This window comes from Cricetulus griseus, chromosome 4, assembly GCF_003668045.3.
Source record: "Cricetulus griseus strain 17A/GY chromosome 4, alternate assembly CriGri-PICRH-1.0, whole genome shotgun sequence".
NCBI classification, from domain to species: domain Eukaryota; kingdom Metazoa; phylum Chordata; class Mammalia; order Rodentia; family Cricetidae; genus Cricetulus; species Cricetulus griseus.
The window spans coordinates 226723623-226742058 of NC_048597.1; the positions used below are offsets into that span (position 1 = coordinate 226723623).

The 18436-nt window shown below is 48.5% G+C and overlaps 1 protein-coding gene across 2 annotated transcripts in view; it reads right to left on the reverse strand.

Annotated features, from left to right (window-relative positions):
• The window catches only part of Scn10a (sodium voltage-gated channel alpha subunit 10), a 100194-nt gene that overhangs the window by 31319 nt on the left and 50439 nt on the right, over nucleotides 1-18436 (reverse strand). For both annotated transcript variants that reach the window (XM_027415548.2, XM_027415546.2), the window contains exons 13-16: nucleotides 17269-17507; nucleotides 15069-15242; nucleotides 3737-4096; nucleotides 1758-2210 (exon numbers count right to left, since the gene is read on the reverse strand). In XM_027415548.2, coding sequence (XP_027271349.1) covers nucleotides 1758-2210; nucleotides 3737-4096; nucleotides 15069-15242; nucleotides 17269-17507 — 1226 coding nt within the window. The remainder of the gene's footprint in view (nucleotides 1-1757; nucleotides 2211-3736; nucleotides 4097-15068; nucleotides 15243-17268; nucleotides 17508-18436) is intronic.

Consider the following 18436-nt stretch of genomic DNA (forward strand, 5'->3'; position numbering starts at 1 on the left):
GTACCTCGCCAGAAGTCAAGCCGGCCATGGACTAAGGTCATCTGAGTACTCTTACCCCAAGGATTCCAAACTAACTGAACATGCGCCTGAGTGGCAGACAAGCATCAGAGAGTTCATGTCCCCCACTCCCAGGAGGTGACACTGTGGCCTCGGCTGTCACTAAGACAAAGGAATCTAGAAAATGACAGTTGATAGCAGCAGCTGCTGAGTACAGATGACAGCTGTAGGGGATGAAGGTGATGGGGGAGCTGGAAATGCAAGACACAGCTTTAGTGGCCTGGCCAGCAGCCCTGTGTGTCCCCAGGGATGCTCCAGGATTCCTGTACCCCTTGTTGAGCACAATGGATGCCCCAAGTCACTGAGGTTAATGAGGATGGACGTTCCAGCTTAAGGCACTAGGAACCTGTGCCAGACATTATCAGAAGGCTTCAGGGTGCCTCCGAGTCTTTGGTTCTGAAGGGAATGACACTCCCGCCCCTGACATCTCTTGTCTGGAAAAGCTCTATAAAGGTGTCAGAATGGTCAGGTCTTTCCCTGATGCCGGAGGAGATGAGATGAGCCTGCCTTCTGATGACTGCTGGTTCTGCAGCATACCCTTAGCAGCTCTTGTAAGAGCCTGGCCGCTGGAGCAGGGGCCACATATGACAGGCACGGTAATGGCAAACGCCTTGGAGTGATCTGGGCTCACCTGCTGTCCTTGCCCCATTCGTCTCCCTAAGGATGCTGAGCCTTCTCCTGGGCCTTGCTGAGGTGCAGCATCACCTCCTCTGGGCCTTGCTGAGGTGAGGCTGTGCCTCCTTTAGGCCTTGCTGAGGTGAGGCATCACCTCCTCTGTGTCTTGCTGAGGTGAAGCGTCACCTCCTCTGGGCCTTGCTGAGGTGAGGCAGCACCTCCTTTAGGCCTGGCTGAGGTGAGGCAGCGCCTCCTCTGGGCCTGGCTGAGGTGAGGCAGCACCTTCTCTGGGCCTTGCTGAGGTGAGGCAGCACCTCCTTTAAGCCTGGCTGAGGTGAGGCAGCGCCTCCTCTGGGCCTGGCTGAGGTGAGGCAGCACCTCCTTTAGGCCTGGCTGAGGTGAGGCATCACCTCCTTTAAGCCTGGCTGAGGTGAGGCAGCACCTCCTTTAGGCCTGGCTGAGGTGAGGCATCACCTCCTTTAAGCCTGGCTGAGGTGAGGCAGCGACTCCTCTGGGCCTGGCTGAGGTGAGAAGGCGCCTCCTCTGGAATGCTGGGCATGGTTTCATTTTCCATTTGGCTGAGTTGCCTAAGCCTGGCTTGCCAGGAGCTCACAGCTCTGTCACCTGATGTGGGAAAGGCTCTCCGATGGTTAATCTTCATTGCTTACTTGTCTGGATTTTGAATCACCATGGAAACACACACACCTCTAGGTGTGTCTTTGAAGGGGGCAGACCTACTTGAATGTGGGCGGTGGCCCTGCAGACTTGGGACCTGTACTGAACAAGTAGGAGAAAGTGAGCTGAGCACCAGTGTTCATCTCTACTCCCTAACTGTGACCCAGTGTGACTCTGTCACCCTCACCATGGTGGACCAGGCCTTCAGGCAGGGAATCAAAATGAGTCCTTTCCTCTTTAAGTTGCTTTTATTAGGTATGCTGTCACCGTGATGAGAAAAGTAACTAACAACCTTGATATCAAATTTTCTCTTTCTCTTCTGCCTAGAGCCACTATCTGACAAGCCCCCACCCCACCCCACCCCACCCCCCACTTCCTGCAGCTGTCTGTCCACTGAGGAGAACTCCTACCTGTTCTTTGGGGCTCTCTTCCTGCCAAGAGCCCTGAGAATTCTGCTCATTATCTTCCTCGAGCTCATCAAGATCAGATTCTCCCTCAGCAATGGGCACAGAGACCCACACGTTAGCATCAGTGATGAAGTCCCTGTGGTCTTCCTTGGGGCCCCCGAGAGCTGGCTTTGCCAGGTTCCCCACGGCATTGTTGACACTGTCCGCAGCAATGTGGTTCTCTACTTTGGGGCTGCCAAGGGAGGGCTTCAACCCCAGCTGGGGCTCCACCTTTGGCCACCGGAGCCGGCAGCGGCTGCTGAAGTAACTGGAAATGGCCTGACTGGCCCGATGGCCAAATGCCTGGATCCTGGCCAGTGCGACCTGCAGGTTGTTCACCTCCCCGTCATCCTCCGGTGCCGTGAGATTGTCAGCACTGAAGGAGTTCAGCAGCAAGGCGATGAAAAGGTTGAGCACCTAAGAAAAGGCGGGGAAGGGAAGATACATCCATCACACTGCGCCAGCGGCTGGGAAACAGAGAGAGAGAGAGAGAGAGAGATGTGGTCCTCGATGTTACTCCTATTTATTCAGTGCAAAATTATAGCATGTGAGATGGTGTCACCCACATTCAGGTGGCGCCTCCTCAGTCAAAGCTCTCTAGAAACACCCAGAGGTGGGTCTCAAGTGACTCCCACCAAGTCGACAATCAATATTGAGCACTGCAGACGCTCTCCAGCACCTCACCCAGGCCTCCTCTGCACTGGGCTGTCCCTGCTCACATGGAGGACTCGTGGGCATCTTGGGGAGAATTTGGGGGTGTCTTGGGTACCCTGCCTCATGAGGACAAGGCTTAGATACCTCGCCACAGAAAAAGGTCATACTGCTGGCTACACAGAGACATTCAGAGGACGGTGAGCTCAGATTGTCTGCCACTAAGGACTAGCAGAAGGCATTTGTGTCCCCAGGGATCAAGGTGGGAGGGAAACAGACAAGTGGGAATGTGTGTTTATTCTCTCAGCCAAGCTTCCTCATTCTTTAAGACAGATACAAATTGATTGACTTCTAGGATCCATGGTTCCTTTTGCTCTGAGACCACACACATCAAACCCCAGAGCCCCTGGCTGCACAGACATTCACAGGTGGAGGGGGTGGAGATGGGCTGAGGAGATTAACTGGGGTGGATCAGGGGTACTGGCACTAATTGGTTCTCCAGAGGGACATCCCCCAAACCTGGGAGCAGATTGAAATAGTGTGATCGCCTGGCACCATCCAGCTTGTCCCCTCCAGAGCCAAGCAGAGATCACTTTATTCTCCTGGACGATCATTTGAGCACTGCAAAGCAGGGGAGACACTTTCCTCCAGCAGTGAACAGCCACCATCCATTGAGTTCCTAGACACGGCACCAGAAAATCTGTGCATGTCACCCCCTGTAATTTAATTCTGCCCATACACCCACGAATAAGCACTGATTTCTTGGTTTAAAGCAAATTGGGGCTCGAGAAGTCACTCTCTGGCCCTGAGTCACTCAGCTAGAAAACGTTGGATGAGGATTTTCCTGCTGTGTCTTGTTCCTGGCAAGCCAGGCTGCCCTCTGAAGCACACGTCACGGTATGTGTTCCTCATGACTTTAATAAGTTTGAAGGCACTCCAACCATCCAAGAGTGTGCATATGTCTGTAAGTGTGAGGGTGTGCCTACAGATGCCTGAGGACAACCCCTACAGAAGGAATCCACCTTGTTTTTGGTGACAGGGTCTCTCACTAAATAGGCAAGGCTGGCTGGTCAGCAAGTCCCAGGGATCCATCTGTCTCTGCGTCCCCAACACTGGGTTACAAGAGCACGACATCGTGCCTGCCCCGCCCCCCCCTTAAAATGTGGTGATTAAACTTGGGTCTCCATGCTCAGACCGCAGACGCTTTACTGACGGGGCGGGGGGGGGGCTGGGGGGCGGGGTGGGCGGGGGCGGGGGGGGTGCTTCCCCAGCCTTTGTGGGCCACCACTCACCACCAGGTTGCCCAGCACCATCACCGTCAGGAAGAGGATGAGGCAGATGGATTTCTCGCTGACCTCCATGCAGATCCACATGTTCTCAATCCACTCTCCACAGAGGATCCGGAAGATGACGAGGAAGGAATGGAAGAAGTCACACATGTGCCAGCGAAGCTGCTCACCCTTCCACAGAGCGATGCCGTCCTTGCGGCACCCATAGTCGTCCCCCAGAAGCTGCTTTCCGACCAGGGCGAAGATGAAGACGATGATGGCCAGGATGAAGGTCAGGTTGCCCAGGGCCCCCACCGAATTGCCAATGATCTTGATGAGTGTGTTGAGGGTGGGCCAGGATTTGGCCAGCTTGAAGACCCGCAGCTGTGGAAAAAGAGACACTGTCTCAGATCCTGTTTGCTCTTTGCTCTTCTCACTGCCTTCTAACTGAAGTCTTGACTGGAAACCAAACTTGTAGGGCAAGCATCAAGTCACTGTACAAGTTTGGGGGGCTCTCCAGAGGCCTCTTTCAAAGACTTTTCCTTTTATAAGTCACTCAGAGCTAAGATTGTCTTCCAGTAGTCTCTAAGTTGAATGTACTCCACCAGTTGGCAAATTCAGGGGGTCTCATATTGGAGAGGTCAGCCTGTCATCTCTCCTCTGTTTCACAGCCACAGACTGGACTCTTTCTGGACACAGGCCTGTTCCCCAACATGAGTTTAGCTGTTACTGGGACTCAAAATAAGAACAACCTTACTTTTGACCCAAAGGGGGGCTAGCCTCCTTCACTTAGGGCACAGTCCACTGCCTCAGACACACATTGGTTGACCGTCTGTTAGCACATGCTGTGTCTTGGGGCACTTGGCAGCATCTGTTGTCCCTACAAGCTCTGAAACACCAAGTATGGTTCCATGGGTCCAGAATTCACAGGCTCATTGGATTGGTCAACCTACCTCTTTGTCTTACTGAAATCCAGCCATGTTTAGCATGGTGCTGCACTGGTCTGTGGGGTGTGTGGAGAAAGGAGGGTGGGCCCCTTCTCCTATGGAATTAGTGGCCAGGCACTGAGACAGATGAAGACTCAAACTTTTCATTGTGGGGGGTGGGGTCATGGCTTCGATGGTAAAGTGCTGGACATAGAGAATGAGGAACTTGGTTCCATCTCAAATACCCATCTAACAACCAGGTATAGTGATGAACACACCCCTAATCCCAGCACTGGGGAGGCAAAGACAGGAGGGTCCTGGTGGTTTGCTGGCCAGCCAGCCTAGCTAACTGGTGAACTCCAGGTTCAGGTGAATAAGAGTAATGTGGATCTCTTGCACTCAGATCAGTGCCTTACTCAACGTGCACAGGGCCTGCATGCATCTGCACCAGGCCCTCTGTATATATCGGTCAGTCCAAATAGACTGACCTACAACAGAGGAAAAGTACTATGCACAAAGAGGCATAAACTTTTTTTGAGACAGGGTTTCCCTGTGTAGTCCTGGTTGTCCTTGAACTCACTCTGTGGACCAGGCTGGCCTTGAACTCACTGAGATCTGCCTGCCTCTGCCTCCCGAGTGCTGGGCTAAGATGCAGTGAGTCACTCAGTGTGTGTGGATGGAGACACACTTGGGCCTAGGTGCTCAACACAGAGTACAGCAGCCTTTCCTCACCCACACAGAAGACAAACCCCAGGAGAGCAGGGGCAATACCCATACTGCATCCATCAGCTTGTCTGTGGGAGGAGTAGCCATGCTCACATTAGGACTGCTCTGAAATGGACTCTCTTCACAGTGGAAACAGAGAATAGAGGGCCAGCCCTGGACTGGACACAAGAGCTGATAAACACGAGAGAAAATGGAATAGCTGTCATTCCGTGGAGCCCTTTGTGGAAGGTGTCAGGGAACACGGACTTGCTAAACAGAAGTCTTCATTCTCAGTAAGCTTTGGACAAAAGAAAATGGACAGGAAAAATGAGGTCCTGACACTGGATAGAAGCCACCTACCACACTGAGGAGCCTTGGGGACAGTGAGGGACACAGGGTGGGTGTTTATTGGCACCTGAGCAAAAATATCAGGTATCACACCCTTGTCAGAATGACTATTGTCAAAGGAGCAAATGGCAGGCTGGAGAGATGGCTCAGTGGTTAAGAGAGCAGTGTTTGCAAAAGACCAGGGTTTGACTCCCAGCACTCATTCAGGATGACTCGTAACTGCCTGCAACTCCAGTTTCAGGGGATGACACTCCCTTCTGGACTCCAAGGACACTGCACTGACATGGATACACACACACACACACACACACACACACACACACACACACACACACACACACAGAGCAATCATCTATCCATGTATCTATCTATCTATCTAAATATCTATCTATCTATCTATCATCTATTATCTATCTGTGTTAGGCAAAGACACTCACCTTAACTGGACTTGGCTACAAAAATTTATGGTTTCCTTAGGTGAGGTGGGAGAGGGTTAGAAATTAATACTAGAACCTCCTTAGTGAGATTGTTAATTGCCATCATTAATCTCTTGTAAGACTATAAGAAAACTATGTATACTCCTCAACCTAGGACATGGTTAAAGTTATCTTGTATTACCTTTTGTCTTTTTAAAGACAAAACAAACAATAACAATAACCAGGACCTCCCCACTGATCCAAAGATACCTAGGCTTGGAGTTCCTGATTCTCAGCTAGTCAGTGGGCACACAATAGGGAGTGTCGGGAGCCGTGGCCATGGCCAGGGTCGGCACACACTAGGGAGTGTCCGCTGTTGGGGCTGTGGCCAGGCAGTGGGCACACACTAGGAAGTGTCCGCCACTGGGGCTGTGGCCGGCCAGCCTGCTGGCTCTTCCTCATGCCTGAGTAAAGGAGGTTAGCAACGCCCTGTGTCCACTCCCCACAGCCAGCACCTTTGACCCCAGCTAATCGGTCTCCACAGTATTTGTCCAGTTTAGTATTATGACCAAAGAAATTCTTCACAGATAATGCAATTGATAAACAATTATTCTTGGTAGGTGCTGAATATCCATCTATAATTAATATACCACTTCTTGAATTAATCTCAGAATTAATATAAAAACTTCACTTCGAGGGAAATGGGTTAGAGCGAAGCCATGGTATTTATTTGGCTAGAAGCTGACTTGAAGCTAATTTATCTTAAAATTCTTTTCTCTCCCCTGACACTCTCCCTCTTGTTCTCTTTCATAATTCATTTCTCCCCCTCTCTTTTCTTTCTCTCTCCCTCCCTGCCCCCTCTCTGAGTCTCATGTAGCTGATCTGGCCTGAAAAAAAAAATCACGATTTATCCAAGGAAGTATTTGAATTCTTGATTCTTTTATGTACATGCCCCAGCCCCGGGGTCACAGGGCCCCTACACCTGGTTTTATGTGGTACTGGGGATGAGCCCGGCACTTCATGTGTGATAAGCAAGCACTGCTCTGTTTTTCTTTAACAAGGATGCTTTCGGTCTAGAATGAAAAGCCGGTCTGGTCTCTACAGAGGAGGTCACCATTTGATGATGAAACAAGCCTTATGGTTGTGAAACACATCAGAAGACAGGGTACCTGATAGTTAATACTGGGTCTCCTTGGGTGTCTCCTCCCACCAAATACTGCAGAAAACGTAGGAGAGTAAAAACCTTAAGCATGCCAGTAACCCATAGACAAAGTAAGAATTTCATCCAAATACTAAACAAATGTGGAGATTCGATTTTCTTCCCTCCAGACTCAGAGGAAGGCAGTTCCCAGTGTCACTTGCAAATACTCGGATTTGTGCTGCTGGGTTCTGACGCTTGGATTGGAGGTGAGGCAGCTTAATGCTCAATGCTTCAGGATCCAGCCATAACACTCTCTGACTTTCTCTGCCCCCCCCCCCCAGCCACCCACTGACATAGGATTACCATGAGATAGAATAATCCTAAAGCTTGGAGCAAGCTCTCCAACCAGTATTAAGTAGGGTGTATTGCTTCACAGACTTAGGAGTGTTGCTGAAACTAATGGCATTTATTCTGAACAGCGCAGAAATTGGTTCATTGAAAAGAGATGCTGCCGTTTAAAAAACACAGAGTGTATGCCACTGGCCTTATGGTCATAGTGTGAACAACAAGAAAACTGACAGAGAAAGGCTTGGGGAGTATTCTTTCTGTCATTCAGTGGCAAACACTTGCAATCATTCCAGGGAAGACCATGAGTTTCCTGAGCCATCAGCCCTGAGAGAAAGGTTTGTAAAGACCTGAGAGTTCGGAGTCTGGGGCTAAATGTCAATGGGTAAAGTGCTAGCCTGGTACGTTCAAAATGCCAGGCTCCATCCCCAGTATTTCCTAAACCAGACACAGTGGTGCATACCCATCATCCTAGCACTTGGGTGTGGTGAGGTTTTGTTTGTGGTCTAACAAATAAAGCTTGCCTGAAGATCAGAGTGCAGAGCCAGCCATAGACACCAGGCAGTGGTGGCGCACACCTTTAATCCCAGCACTCGGGAGGCAGAGGAAGGCAGATTTCCGTGAGTTCAAGGCCACCCTAGGCTACTCGAGATAGATCCAGTCTAAAAGAGAAACAGAGCCAGGGTGGTGGTGGCTCACTCCTTTAACCCCAGTACTTGGGAGTCACATGCCTTTAATCCCAGCACCAGGGAGGTGGAGGCAGGAGTGATAGGGCTGGGTGGAGACGACCATAAGGCAGGAGCTCATAGCATTCAGTCTGAGGATTCACAGGGACAGGATCGCCCCTTTGGTCTGAGGATTTAGTAGAGATAAGAACTAGGGGCTAGCTGCTCTGCTTCTCTGATCTTTCAACATTAATTCCTATATCCCACTCAGGGATTTTATTATTAAAACCAATTAGAATTTGAGCTACACTTGGGGGGTGGAGGAGGAGGATCAGAAGTTCAGAGTCATTTTCAGCTACAGAGCAAGCTAGAGGCCTGCACTGCAAGACCCTGTCTCAAAGACCAAAACCAAAGGGAACACCTTGTATTTGAGTATCAGTTTGTGATACTGTCTTTGGCAAGATATTCTAAGACAGACACATGATTTGGAACTATGTCACTAATCTATAAGATGTGAAAGCAAATAGAATCCAGATGTTTAGCCTCTTGAATATTTGGGAGAGCGCATTGCTTTTAATAACCAACACCAGGCAATGAGACCACCTCTTCAAGTACTGAAAACGAGTTAGAAATTCTAAGGAAAAGAAGCATTTAAGTCGGGATCACACTAATGATGACCCACCATTTCTCCTGAGAAAGAAGGGCTGTGGGGCAGGAAGGGAAGGAATTGAGAATTATGTCAGAGGGTCCGCTTGGAGGGTGTACCGCAATCCAGCCCTGTAGCCAGCTACGTGTTTACAGGAATGACATCACACAGAAAATCAGGAGCCCTGAGTGAAAAGGACTCTGAGCTCTCAGAACTCAGAAACGCTACTTCCTCCCTTTTCTTCATAAGAGGGAGGCAAACTATGAAGACTGCAAGGCCGTCTACAGGCGCCCCAGGTCCTTCCTTAGGAGCCCGGCTGGGGCCCTAAGGAAGGCCCCAGCCTTGCATCAGACTGGGTGTGGGTGAGAAACAGACTGGATTCAGTTACTGGGTGTTTTGAGTTCTCTACTTACTGATGCTTTTTTTTTTTCCTGAGCTGAAGGTAGAATCCAGGTCCTTGTTCATGCTATAAAAAGCACTCTATCCCTGAATTCAATCCCCAACTAAAAAGACTGCAAAATTAAAATGCTTGCTATGATAACAAGGTGAAAACAGACAACTGTTATAAAATGTAGTTGTCCCAAGAGAAAGTAAAGATTTCAACCAATGTTTGATTTTGACTTCTGATGCTGTAATTTCTAAATCAACTACTCATTTAGTCTCTCAATCAGGAAAGTGGGAAGGACATAATCCAAGGAGATGTAGGGGAGGGGAAGAGAAGAGAGGAAAGCTGGAAAAAAGGGGAGAGAGAGCTCAATTTAAAGGTAGATGCTCATTTACTTTGGGATAGGTGGACTCAATACCTTGGCTAAAAGATGGAGACTGGATTGTCAGAGATGAGTAAGGACCTAAATCTGACTATATGTGATCTGAAAGACGTAATAAGAAGCACACAAAGGATGTAAATAGAAGCAAGGATACAAATATATTGGGAAAACTCTAAACCAGAAGAAAGCAGGCTCCTTAATTACTGCCAAGAAAAGTAGACTTCAAAAAAGTAATCTCTCTAATACAAAGAAGGTTAGTCTTAATAATAAAAGTTTGACATTATCAGGAAGCTATAAAAGTATGTGTGCACTTGATAATCTAGACTCAAGACAGAACCACTTGAGCAACAGATACACCATAATCACAGCAGAGATATTTTTAAGCACTACTTTCTCAGTAATTGCCATACCAAGCAGTAGACAACAACAAACCAGGTTATAAAATGCAGCATGACATAAAACTTCTCTCCCTACAGCATGAAGCTGTGTTGTAACCCACGACACAAGTATAGCAGACGCATCCTCGTTAAGTGTGTAGGAGTCACAGAGAAGTGATGGACAGAATGTAAAGCCTTAAAACGAACAACATACATCCTTTGACTTCAGTACAACAGAGCTAGAACCCAGTGATACAATTGGAAATCTCACACATGCTCTGAAATGAAGAACCGTACTTCTAATTAACCTTCGGGTCCAAGGTTACATCAAAGGTGAAATTAAGACGTATTTAGAATCAAACAAGGAAAAATTGACAGAGTAAAGCAGTTCTTAGAAGGAAACAGAAGTCTTACATAAATATATAAGAAAAATGGTCTGAAAATTGTATGTTAAGAAGTTAGAAAAAGAACAAAATATGTAGGGTGGAGAAGGTAATTAAGATTAGATGTGAGATTAATTGAGATTGGAAAACATCAATGATGCAGAGAGGATCAACAAGCTACAAGCCGGTTCTTTGAAGAAGCTAATTAAATTGATGGCTCTTGACAAGACTAATGAAAACTGAGGAGAGCAAGCGTGAGTGGTCGTTACTAAGGAAGGTGTGGCATACACACAGTAGACGCTTATCCTTAACAAAGAAGGAGGCATCCTCAGCTTCAAGACGATAACACTAGACAAGAAGAGTCCATCAAGAAAACAAGACGGTTTAGAGAAACAAGCCTGAGAAGTAGAGTGGACTTGTTTCAGAACATTGGGAAAATCAGATCACGAGGGAAAGTCCCCACCCCACAGATTGCTTCCCTAGGAATTCTACCAAACTCTCTGGGAACAAATGATTCCAAAACCACACCAAGATTCTGCATTAAAAAAAAAATATTTCTCAGCTTTTTTTTTTGTAGTGATTAACATATGCTTGAAACCAAAATCTGAGAAGGATTATGTAAAATTTAAAAACATACAGGCCATCTTATCAAAATGGATGCAAAAACCTTATGGATTACTAGTAAATGGAACCCTTTCACTTAAATTCATTAAACTTGTTCATTGTATTTTAAAATGCATCACAAACAAATTGGGTTTACTCTATGAATGCAAATATTCAACAATAGAAACTCAGTTTTAAAAAATATGTGTCTGCAGAAACAGCTGACCTGGACATCGGGGAACTCTTGGTCCCCAGACTGATAGCTGGGATACCAGCATGGGACTGATCCAGACCCCAGGAACATGGGTTTCAGTGAGGAAACCTCGGAGATCTACGGGACCTTCTGTAGTAGTTCAGTACTTATCCCTAGCACAAGTGTGGACTTTGGGAGCCCATTCCACATAGAGTGATACTCCCGAGCCAAGACACACGGGGGTGGGCCTAGGCCCTATCCCAAAGGATACGATAGACTCCGATGGCCCCCTATGGAAGGCCTCACCCTCCAGGGGGAGCAGAAAGGATATGTGATAGGTAGGGTTTTAGTTGGGAGGGGTGGTAGGGGAGGAGGGGAGGGAAAGGGAACTGGGATTGACATGTAAAACAATCTTGTTTCTAATTCAAATACAAAAAACATCTGAAAAAATATGTCAGTGTGGGTATATGCATGTGGGTGCAGTTGCCAGTGAGGCCAGAAGGGGGCAGTGGATCCCCAGAGCTGGAGTAACAGGAGGTTGTGAGCCACTCAGTGTGGGGGCTGGGAACCAAACGGGTCCTCTACAGGAGCAGCTCATGCTTGTAGCCACTGAGCCAGGTCTCCAGGCTCCTTTATGGCTATCTCAATGTGATTTTCTTTTTCTTCTAGGGTAGAATAAATCTGATGTCTCTTTTTCTTTTTCTGATTGACATGAAATATGGGACAGGAGGTGATGTTTCTGTTTGTGTATTTGTGTGTAAAGATCAAATTAGGGTAATTAGCATACATGTCATCTTCAACATTTATAATTTCTTTTTGGTGAGAACATTCAGAATTCCTTCTTGTGCCACTCTGAAATACACAATGTATCATTGTTAATTACTAATGTGATTCTCTTACATGCAGAACAATGGTCTGATAAAATTAAAGATCTATTCATGATAAATACTTAACAAAAGAAAACTGATAAAAGTTTTTCAGTAAAGAAAAAGCTGCAAAAGTGCCAGACTTGTTGAAATATTGGAAATATTGTCTTTGCAGTCAAGAAAGAAAGGTCGTTTGTTATTAAGACTTCATCTTTCCTGTGGGTACTAGAAGTTCTAGCCGGCATGGTCACGCAGTAGGAAGAATCAAACGACACTGGGGTTAGAAAAGAAAAGCAAAAATGTATTGTTTGTACATGATATGATCATGCTGAAAAATCTAAAAGACTCCATGGATGAATCATCAGAATTAAGAAAGGGGACTTCTGGGTGCAAAATATTAACTCTCAGAATATCGGCTTGAATTAGCAAAGACTATTTCTAAATATGTAAGGTCTGTATGGAGGAAATGATGTGAACGTCGTGAACTCGGGAGGCTGAGGCAGATGGAGAGTGTCATCTTTACAAATCAGAAGATTACATAACACAGAGTTAAACCTCTTCCCGCACTGACTGCTAGATTATTGCAGTCTGAATGAGGCGAAGACTTGGGAGTTCTGTGTCTGTGTTGCTGTGGACATAGCTGCTTCTCAAGTCAGCACAGAAGCCAGAGGCCATCACAGTCTTAGAGTAAAACCAGGCAGGCAGGCATATTAGCCACTCCTCATCACTGTAATCAAACACCTAACAGGAAGAATCTTGAGCGTTTAGGGGACACAGTCCAGTTAGTAGGAAGGCGCGGTGGCAGCAGTGATGTCAGGGGTCCCAGTCAGAGAGAGAGATTGCTGCCTGCCACTCAGCTTATGTTGTCCATTTTATTCTGTCGCTCTCCTTCCCCCCAATCTCCTATGTCTCTCCACTCAGGGCAATCTTTCCCTTCTCAGTTCATCCTCACAAACACGCTCAGAAGTGTGTCATCTCCTCGGGGGTCCTAAGCCCGGTCAAGTTGGCAATGGAGACAGAAGAACCAGCACAGTGGGTGACGGGGTTTACAGACACAGTCACGTTCTAAGCTGCGGTAATTAAGACCACCTGGTACTAGTGCAAAGACAGACCGGTAGATGACCTGTAGATGAGGGAGCCTGCCTTAATCATGACAAGCGGTGGCGTTTGGGGAAAGGCTGGAAGAGTTGCATGGAATTCTCTCTGCTCCCCCTTCTACTTCCTTTTCCCAACCAAACACACACACACACACACACACACACACACACACATGCACACACACACACACACACACACGCTATGCTTAGCTTAGCGTCCGGGGTAGAATGGCAGGAGAGGAGACCTGGCTTTATCTATGTGACTGTCACGACATAACAGCTCTAATCTGAGAAGAGCAGGCTTGTTTGAATAACGAATCCTGTTTCAGACACTGGAGTGTGGAGGCCCTCTGTGAAGAAGGGATGAGCTGAACACAGAAGGCCAAGGACCAGTGAAGACTGGGTCAAAGTGTGCCGGGCAGAGGGAGAGTGAGGAGGACCTGTGGTGCAAGGAAAGCTGGTGGGAGAGGGCTGCTGGAGCCTCGGGCACCACCCTAAGGACCTTCCAGTTTTGGTCTCAGAGCAAGAGGAGTCCAGCTGGAGGGCTGTTCGTGACAAATGCCCCTCACCAGTTTAAGGTGGTCCTAAGCGTGGAAACTGTGTTGGTTTGATGGGGAACACTTAGAGGGGAGTGCTCTATGCTGTGTGCTCCACTTTTCTGGTATTTAAGGCAGTTCTGAAAACTTACGAACTGTTAACTAAAGCTACAAAACCAATCATGTGGTCTGAGTGTTTTCACCCAGGAATGCTCACCGTTCGTTTGGGGCCAGCATGGAGAGAAATACTGGGCTTTGCAAGGCAGAGGGGTAGGGGGACTGGATTTGCTGTTGATGGTGTAATAATGCTGATAGACCATGGAATCTCAGGCGGGCTGCAGGGGACCTGGAAGAGATCCCACACATGGGGCTGGGCTATGTGGTTAGGGATTTGTGAATTGATCGGCATGTTAAAATCAGAAGGAAGTGGGTATCAGGCGCGCCCCTGCCTCCGTCTCACAGAAACAGGAGAGGATTGGGGAGCTACCTGGCAGAGTCTCCAAGGGACACAGGGTCCATGGACTCTAGCTGTGTGCAAACATGTCAGGTTTGGGTCATTCCTGTTTCGGTATGACACATCCTGGGGTGGCTACAAGCCAGTTCTTCAAGCTTGCCTCTTGCTTGCTTCCAGGAGTCAGTGAAACTCCAAGCATCCTCCATATGGCTTGGGGACTTGAGGGTGTCAGTGACCTCAGACTCTTACAGGTTTGGCTGACATAAGCGGTTGTGTTGTGTGAGTGACTGGCAGACAATGGAGACCAGTGACTGAGTAGAGGAACGCCTCCAGTAGAGGGCGCCCTGGAGCTGAGTTTGGAGAAGAGCCTGCGCAGAGGCCAAGGGCAGGGAGGTTTTGGTGGGCGTGCAGCCCTGGGCTCTGATTTGGGGAACCAAGGAATAAGAGGATAACGTTTTGAGGCAGTGTGGACTTGCGTTCTGGATCAGACACTAGCTCGGTGTCCCAGAGACTGGGAGACATTGGGTTCATCATTAAAGCGATGGTGTCCCAGGGTTGGGACCATAAAATGAAGCCCATTATATCAAGAGTGTAATACTATGGTTTAGCCACATCTTCAGAAAATGTTAGCTGCTGGGACTTCACGGATGGGGCTTCTATTTGGTAAGAGAAGAGGGTGCTGTTCAGAGGTCCCCTCCATAGAAGAGGACCCCAAGGCACAAAGAGGGAACGCCCCCACTGTACATCAGTGAACATCTCGCAACCATGCCCTGCCTTGTCCCCACAAGAACAGGAGGGGAGTAGGGGCTGACACAGTGCCTGTTCCCTAGGGGGCAGCTTCCCTGAGTCGGTGTGGGAGTTTCCCAAGTGGCCAAGAGATGACGTTACCAAACGGAAGGTCCGAAGCACAGACAAGCTGCCCTTCTTGGATATGCTCAGCTCCAGCAGGCTCACGGTGACGATGACACAGTCGAAGATATTCCATTTCTTCTGGAAGTAGTAGTAGGGGTCAAAGGCAATGATCTTGAAGGCCATCTCCATCGTGAAAAACACCGTGAAGACCTGAGGATGGGAACAGTGTTCATCCCTGTGAGGTCTTTTGCCTTGGGGATAATGAAGACAAGGACAGCAAGAAAAACCTTATTTACAAGAGAGCAAAGCATGCTGGGTGTGGTGGCACATGCCTGCAATGCCAGCGTTTAAGGAGGCTGTGGCAGGAGGATCTCAGGTTGAGGCCAGACTGGGCTGTACAACAAGAACCAGTCTCAAAGTAGCATTAAAAAGAAAAATAGGAGAAAGCAGCGAATCCTTTTGCTTTGTTCTTGAGCTGTAGCTGGGAATTTCTGAACAACTTGTTAGAACTCAGGTTTCTGTTTTCTTCCCTCCCCCCTCGGTCTCTCTCGGTCTTTCTTTCTGTCTCTGTCTCTGTCTCTCTCTGTCTCTCTGTCTCTCTGTCTCTCTCTCTCTCTCTCTCTCTCTCTCTCTCTCTCTCTCTCTCTGTGTGTGTGTGTGTGTGTGTGTGTGTGCCCATGTGTGAGTATAAATCATGTCTCTGTGTGTGTGCTCATGATTGTGGAGTCTGGGGTCTAAACTCCTTCCAGTCCTCGGGCACGGCAAGTGCTTTGCCTGCTGAGGTGTCCAACTCGCCTCTAGGGGGTGCTGGTGCAGAGTCAGTAGATAACCATTAGAATAAGCCACCTTATAATTATGTCAGCGCGTGTCAGCATGGGCCAGCAGTTAAAATTTGTGGGTTGTGAGATGCCACAGGCTAAGATAAAAAAAAAAATCTAGCCCAGCCACTTCCTAGCTTATGTAAGCTTGGATAAGCAACACACCCTTTCTGTGACTCAATTTCCTCATCTGTGTAATGGGTATAATGGTAGCAAATGCTTGAGTAGCCCTCGGTAGGCAGTGATTCATGAAATCTATGGTCTTCCTAAGACTCCTCTTTGCTCCGAAGTCTTCAGTTGTCTTACATAGGACAGAACTCTGACCTTAAAGGAGGTTAGCATCAGGCAACAAAAGCCAGCTAGGGAGATACAGGGAAGAGGGGAAGCAAAAAGACTGGGGCCAGGGCTTGGCACTCCCAGGCTTTATCAAGGCCACCAAGAGCCTGGAAACATGTGCTGGCCTCTTTCAGACAGACAGTGGAAGGGAAGAGAGTGTCTCGACTTGTCCCAGTTTAAAGTAACATCGTACAGGACAGTTCAATCTTCTGGACGCATTTGCTGCACGGCACGCATGTTTGCATGGCTTCCCATCCCCTGCTCTGCTCTCCACTCTTCAACGACCACACTGAAAACCACATCCAATGGCTGGGGAGATGGACGCAAAAGCAGGGAGGCCCCGAGTCTAATCCTCACAAGCCCCATAAAAGGCCAGGCCTGGTGCTACACACTTGTCACGCCAGTGCTGGGAGGCAGAGGCAGGGGGCTCCCTGGGGCTGACTGGCCAGCCAGCCTGGCTGAACCTGATGAAACTCATGCTCAGCTAGAGACTCTGTCCCCAGAACAACGGGGCCAGGAGGAGGGGGACAGGAAAGAACATGATAAAATATAATAAAATTTTTTAATAATATAATGCATGAAATTCTTAACGAATATATAAATACATAAAAACAACACAAAATGGATGGATCCTAAGGAATAGTGTCTGAGACATCCGAGGTTGTCCTTTGGCCTTTGCACCCATGCCACACACACACACACACACACACACACACACACACACACACACACACACTCCACAGATTGTCTTTGATGAGAAAGTGACATTTGACCTCATTTCTGAATAGAGTCCTGCAAGACCAACCTAATCCAAGTGTCTAATCCCATGATCTGTAAAGGGATCTACACCGTCCCGCCCCAGGGCTCTCCCCATCCACCCACTTTCCTTGTTCATCTCCCGCTCAGCTCGGCCCCCCTAGCTCTGACCTCCTGAGTTTGGTGTCCACATGTCCTCATTAGGACTGCATCACTCCGCTCCCAGAGAGACACCAGCACGCCACCCAGTGAAAGGGGCAGCCACCCACCCAAAGTCCCCACCGTGGTGGCTGGGGCAATGCCGCCGGTGCCACCAGGCCACTCACAATGTTGCCGGCTTGGAGCATGGCGTCGAAGGCTTCGGTCATGGGGTAGTGCTCCATGGCCATGAAGACGGTGTTCACCACAATGCAGAGGGTGATGGTGAGCTCCGCGAAGGGGTCGGTCACCAGCTCGAAGAGGACCATCTTGAACTTCACCCACTGGGGGCAGCACTCCCAGATCAGATACTTCTGAGCCAAGCTGATTAAGCAGGGCGGGCACTTGAGCTTAGAATCTTCAAGTTCTGCATGAGGGTGGAGTCGACAACAGCTGTCATTCACGTGCCGCCTTGGACCCCAATCTTGTGGTCATATTCTAGACCCTTCCATACCAATACTGGTCACCTCCAAAGTCTTGCTCCAACCCTCATCTCCATGCCTACTTGTGGAGCAACGGGGACTTTGGTCCTATCACTCCAGTCCATCCAGTCACCCAGCCTTTCAGACTGTTGGTATGTCTCCATCTCTCTCCTCTTTCTCTGCATACATACGTACGTGCTGATAATGTATTTAAGTGTAAAAACCAGAGCAAAACTTCACTTGTCGTCCTCAGGCACTACCCCCTCTGCCTCCTCTTCCGCTTGATGTAGCCCCAGCTAGCCAAGAACACACTCAACGCGCAGAGATCCGCCTGCCTCTGCCTCCCGAGTGCTGTGATTAAAGGCATTCACCACCATGCCTAGTGATAGTCTTTTGCTAGCCTGGAACTCACTAAGTAGGTGAGGGGGACCTGACTGCAAGCCCCAAGGATGCCTGACTTGCCACCACAGGGACTTCAAGTGTTCACTGCTGAATGCCTGGCTCCTCACTACATGGTTCTGAGGATCAAACTCAAGCTTGCAAGGCAAACACTGGCTGAGCTCTCCCTGAAGCCTGACCTCACTCATTAACTGCCTGTTGCTTCTCAATTGATTTCACACCCAGCCCCCTGCTGACTCCTTTGCTCAGTTCCTCTACAGCTCCTCTTTCACTTACCTGGCAAAGCACCCTATGAATAAACCAAACTTGCACCCGACAAAACACACACCCAACCTTACCTAAGTCATCCTTGAGCATCTGCCAGTCCTCCCCCCCTGCTCCCAGGAGCTCTGCAGGAGGTGACTGGTCCCCTCGAGCCAGATACCTCATCCAGCATGCAGTGAAATCCAGTATTACTTTTATTTTTAAAAAATTG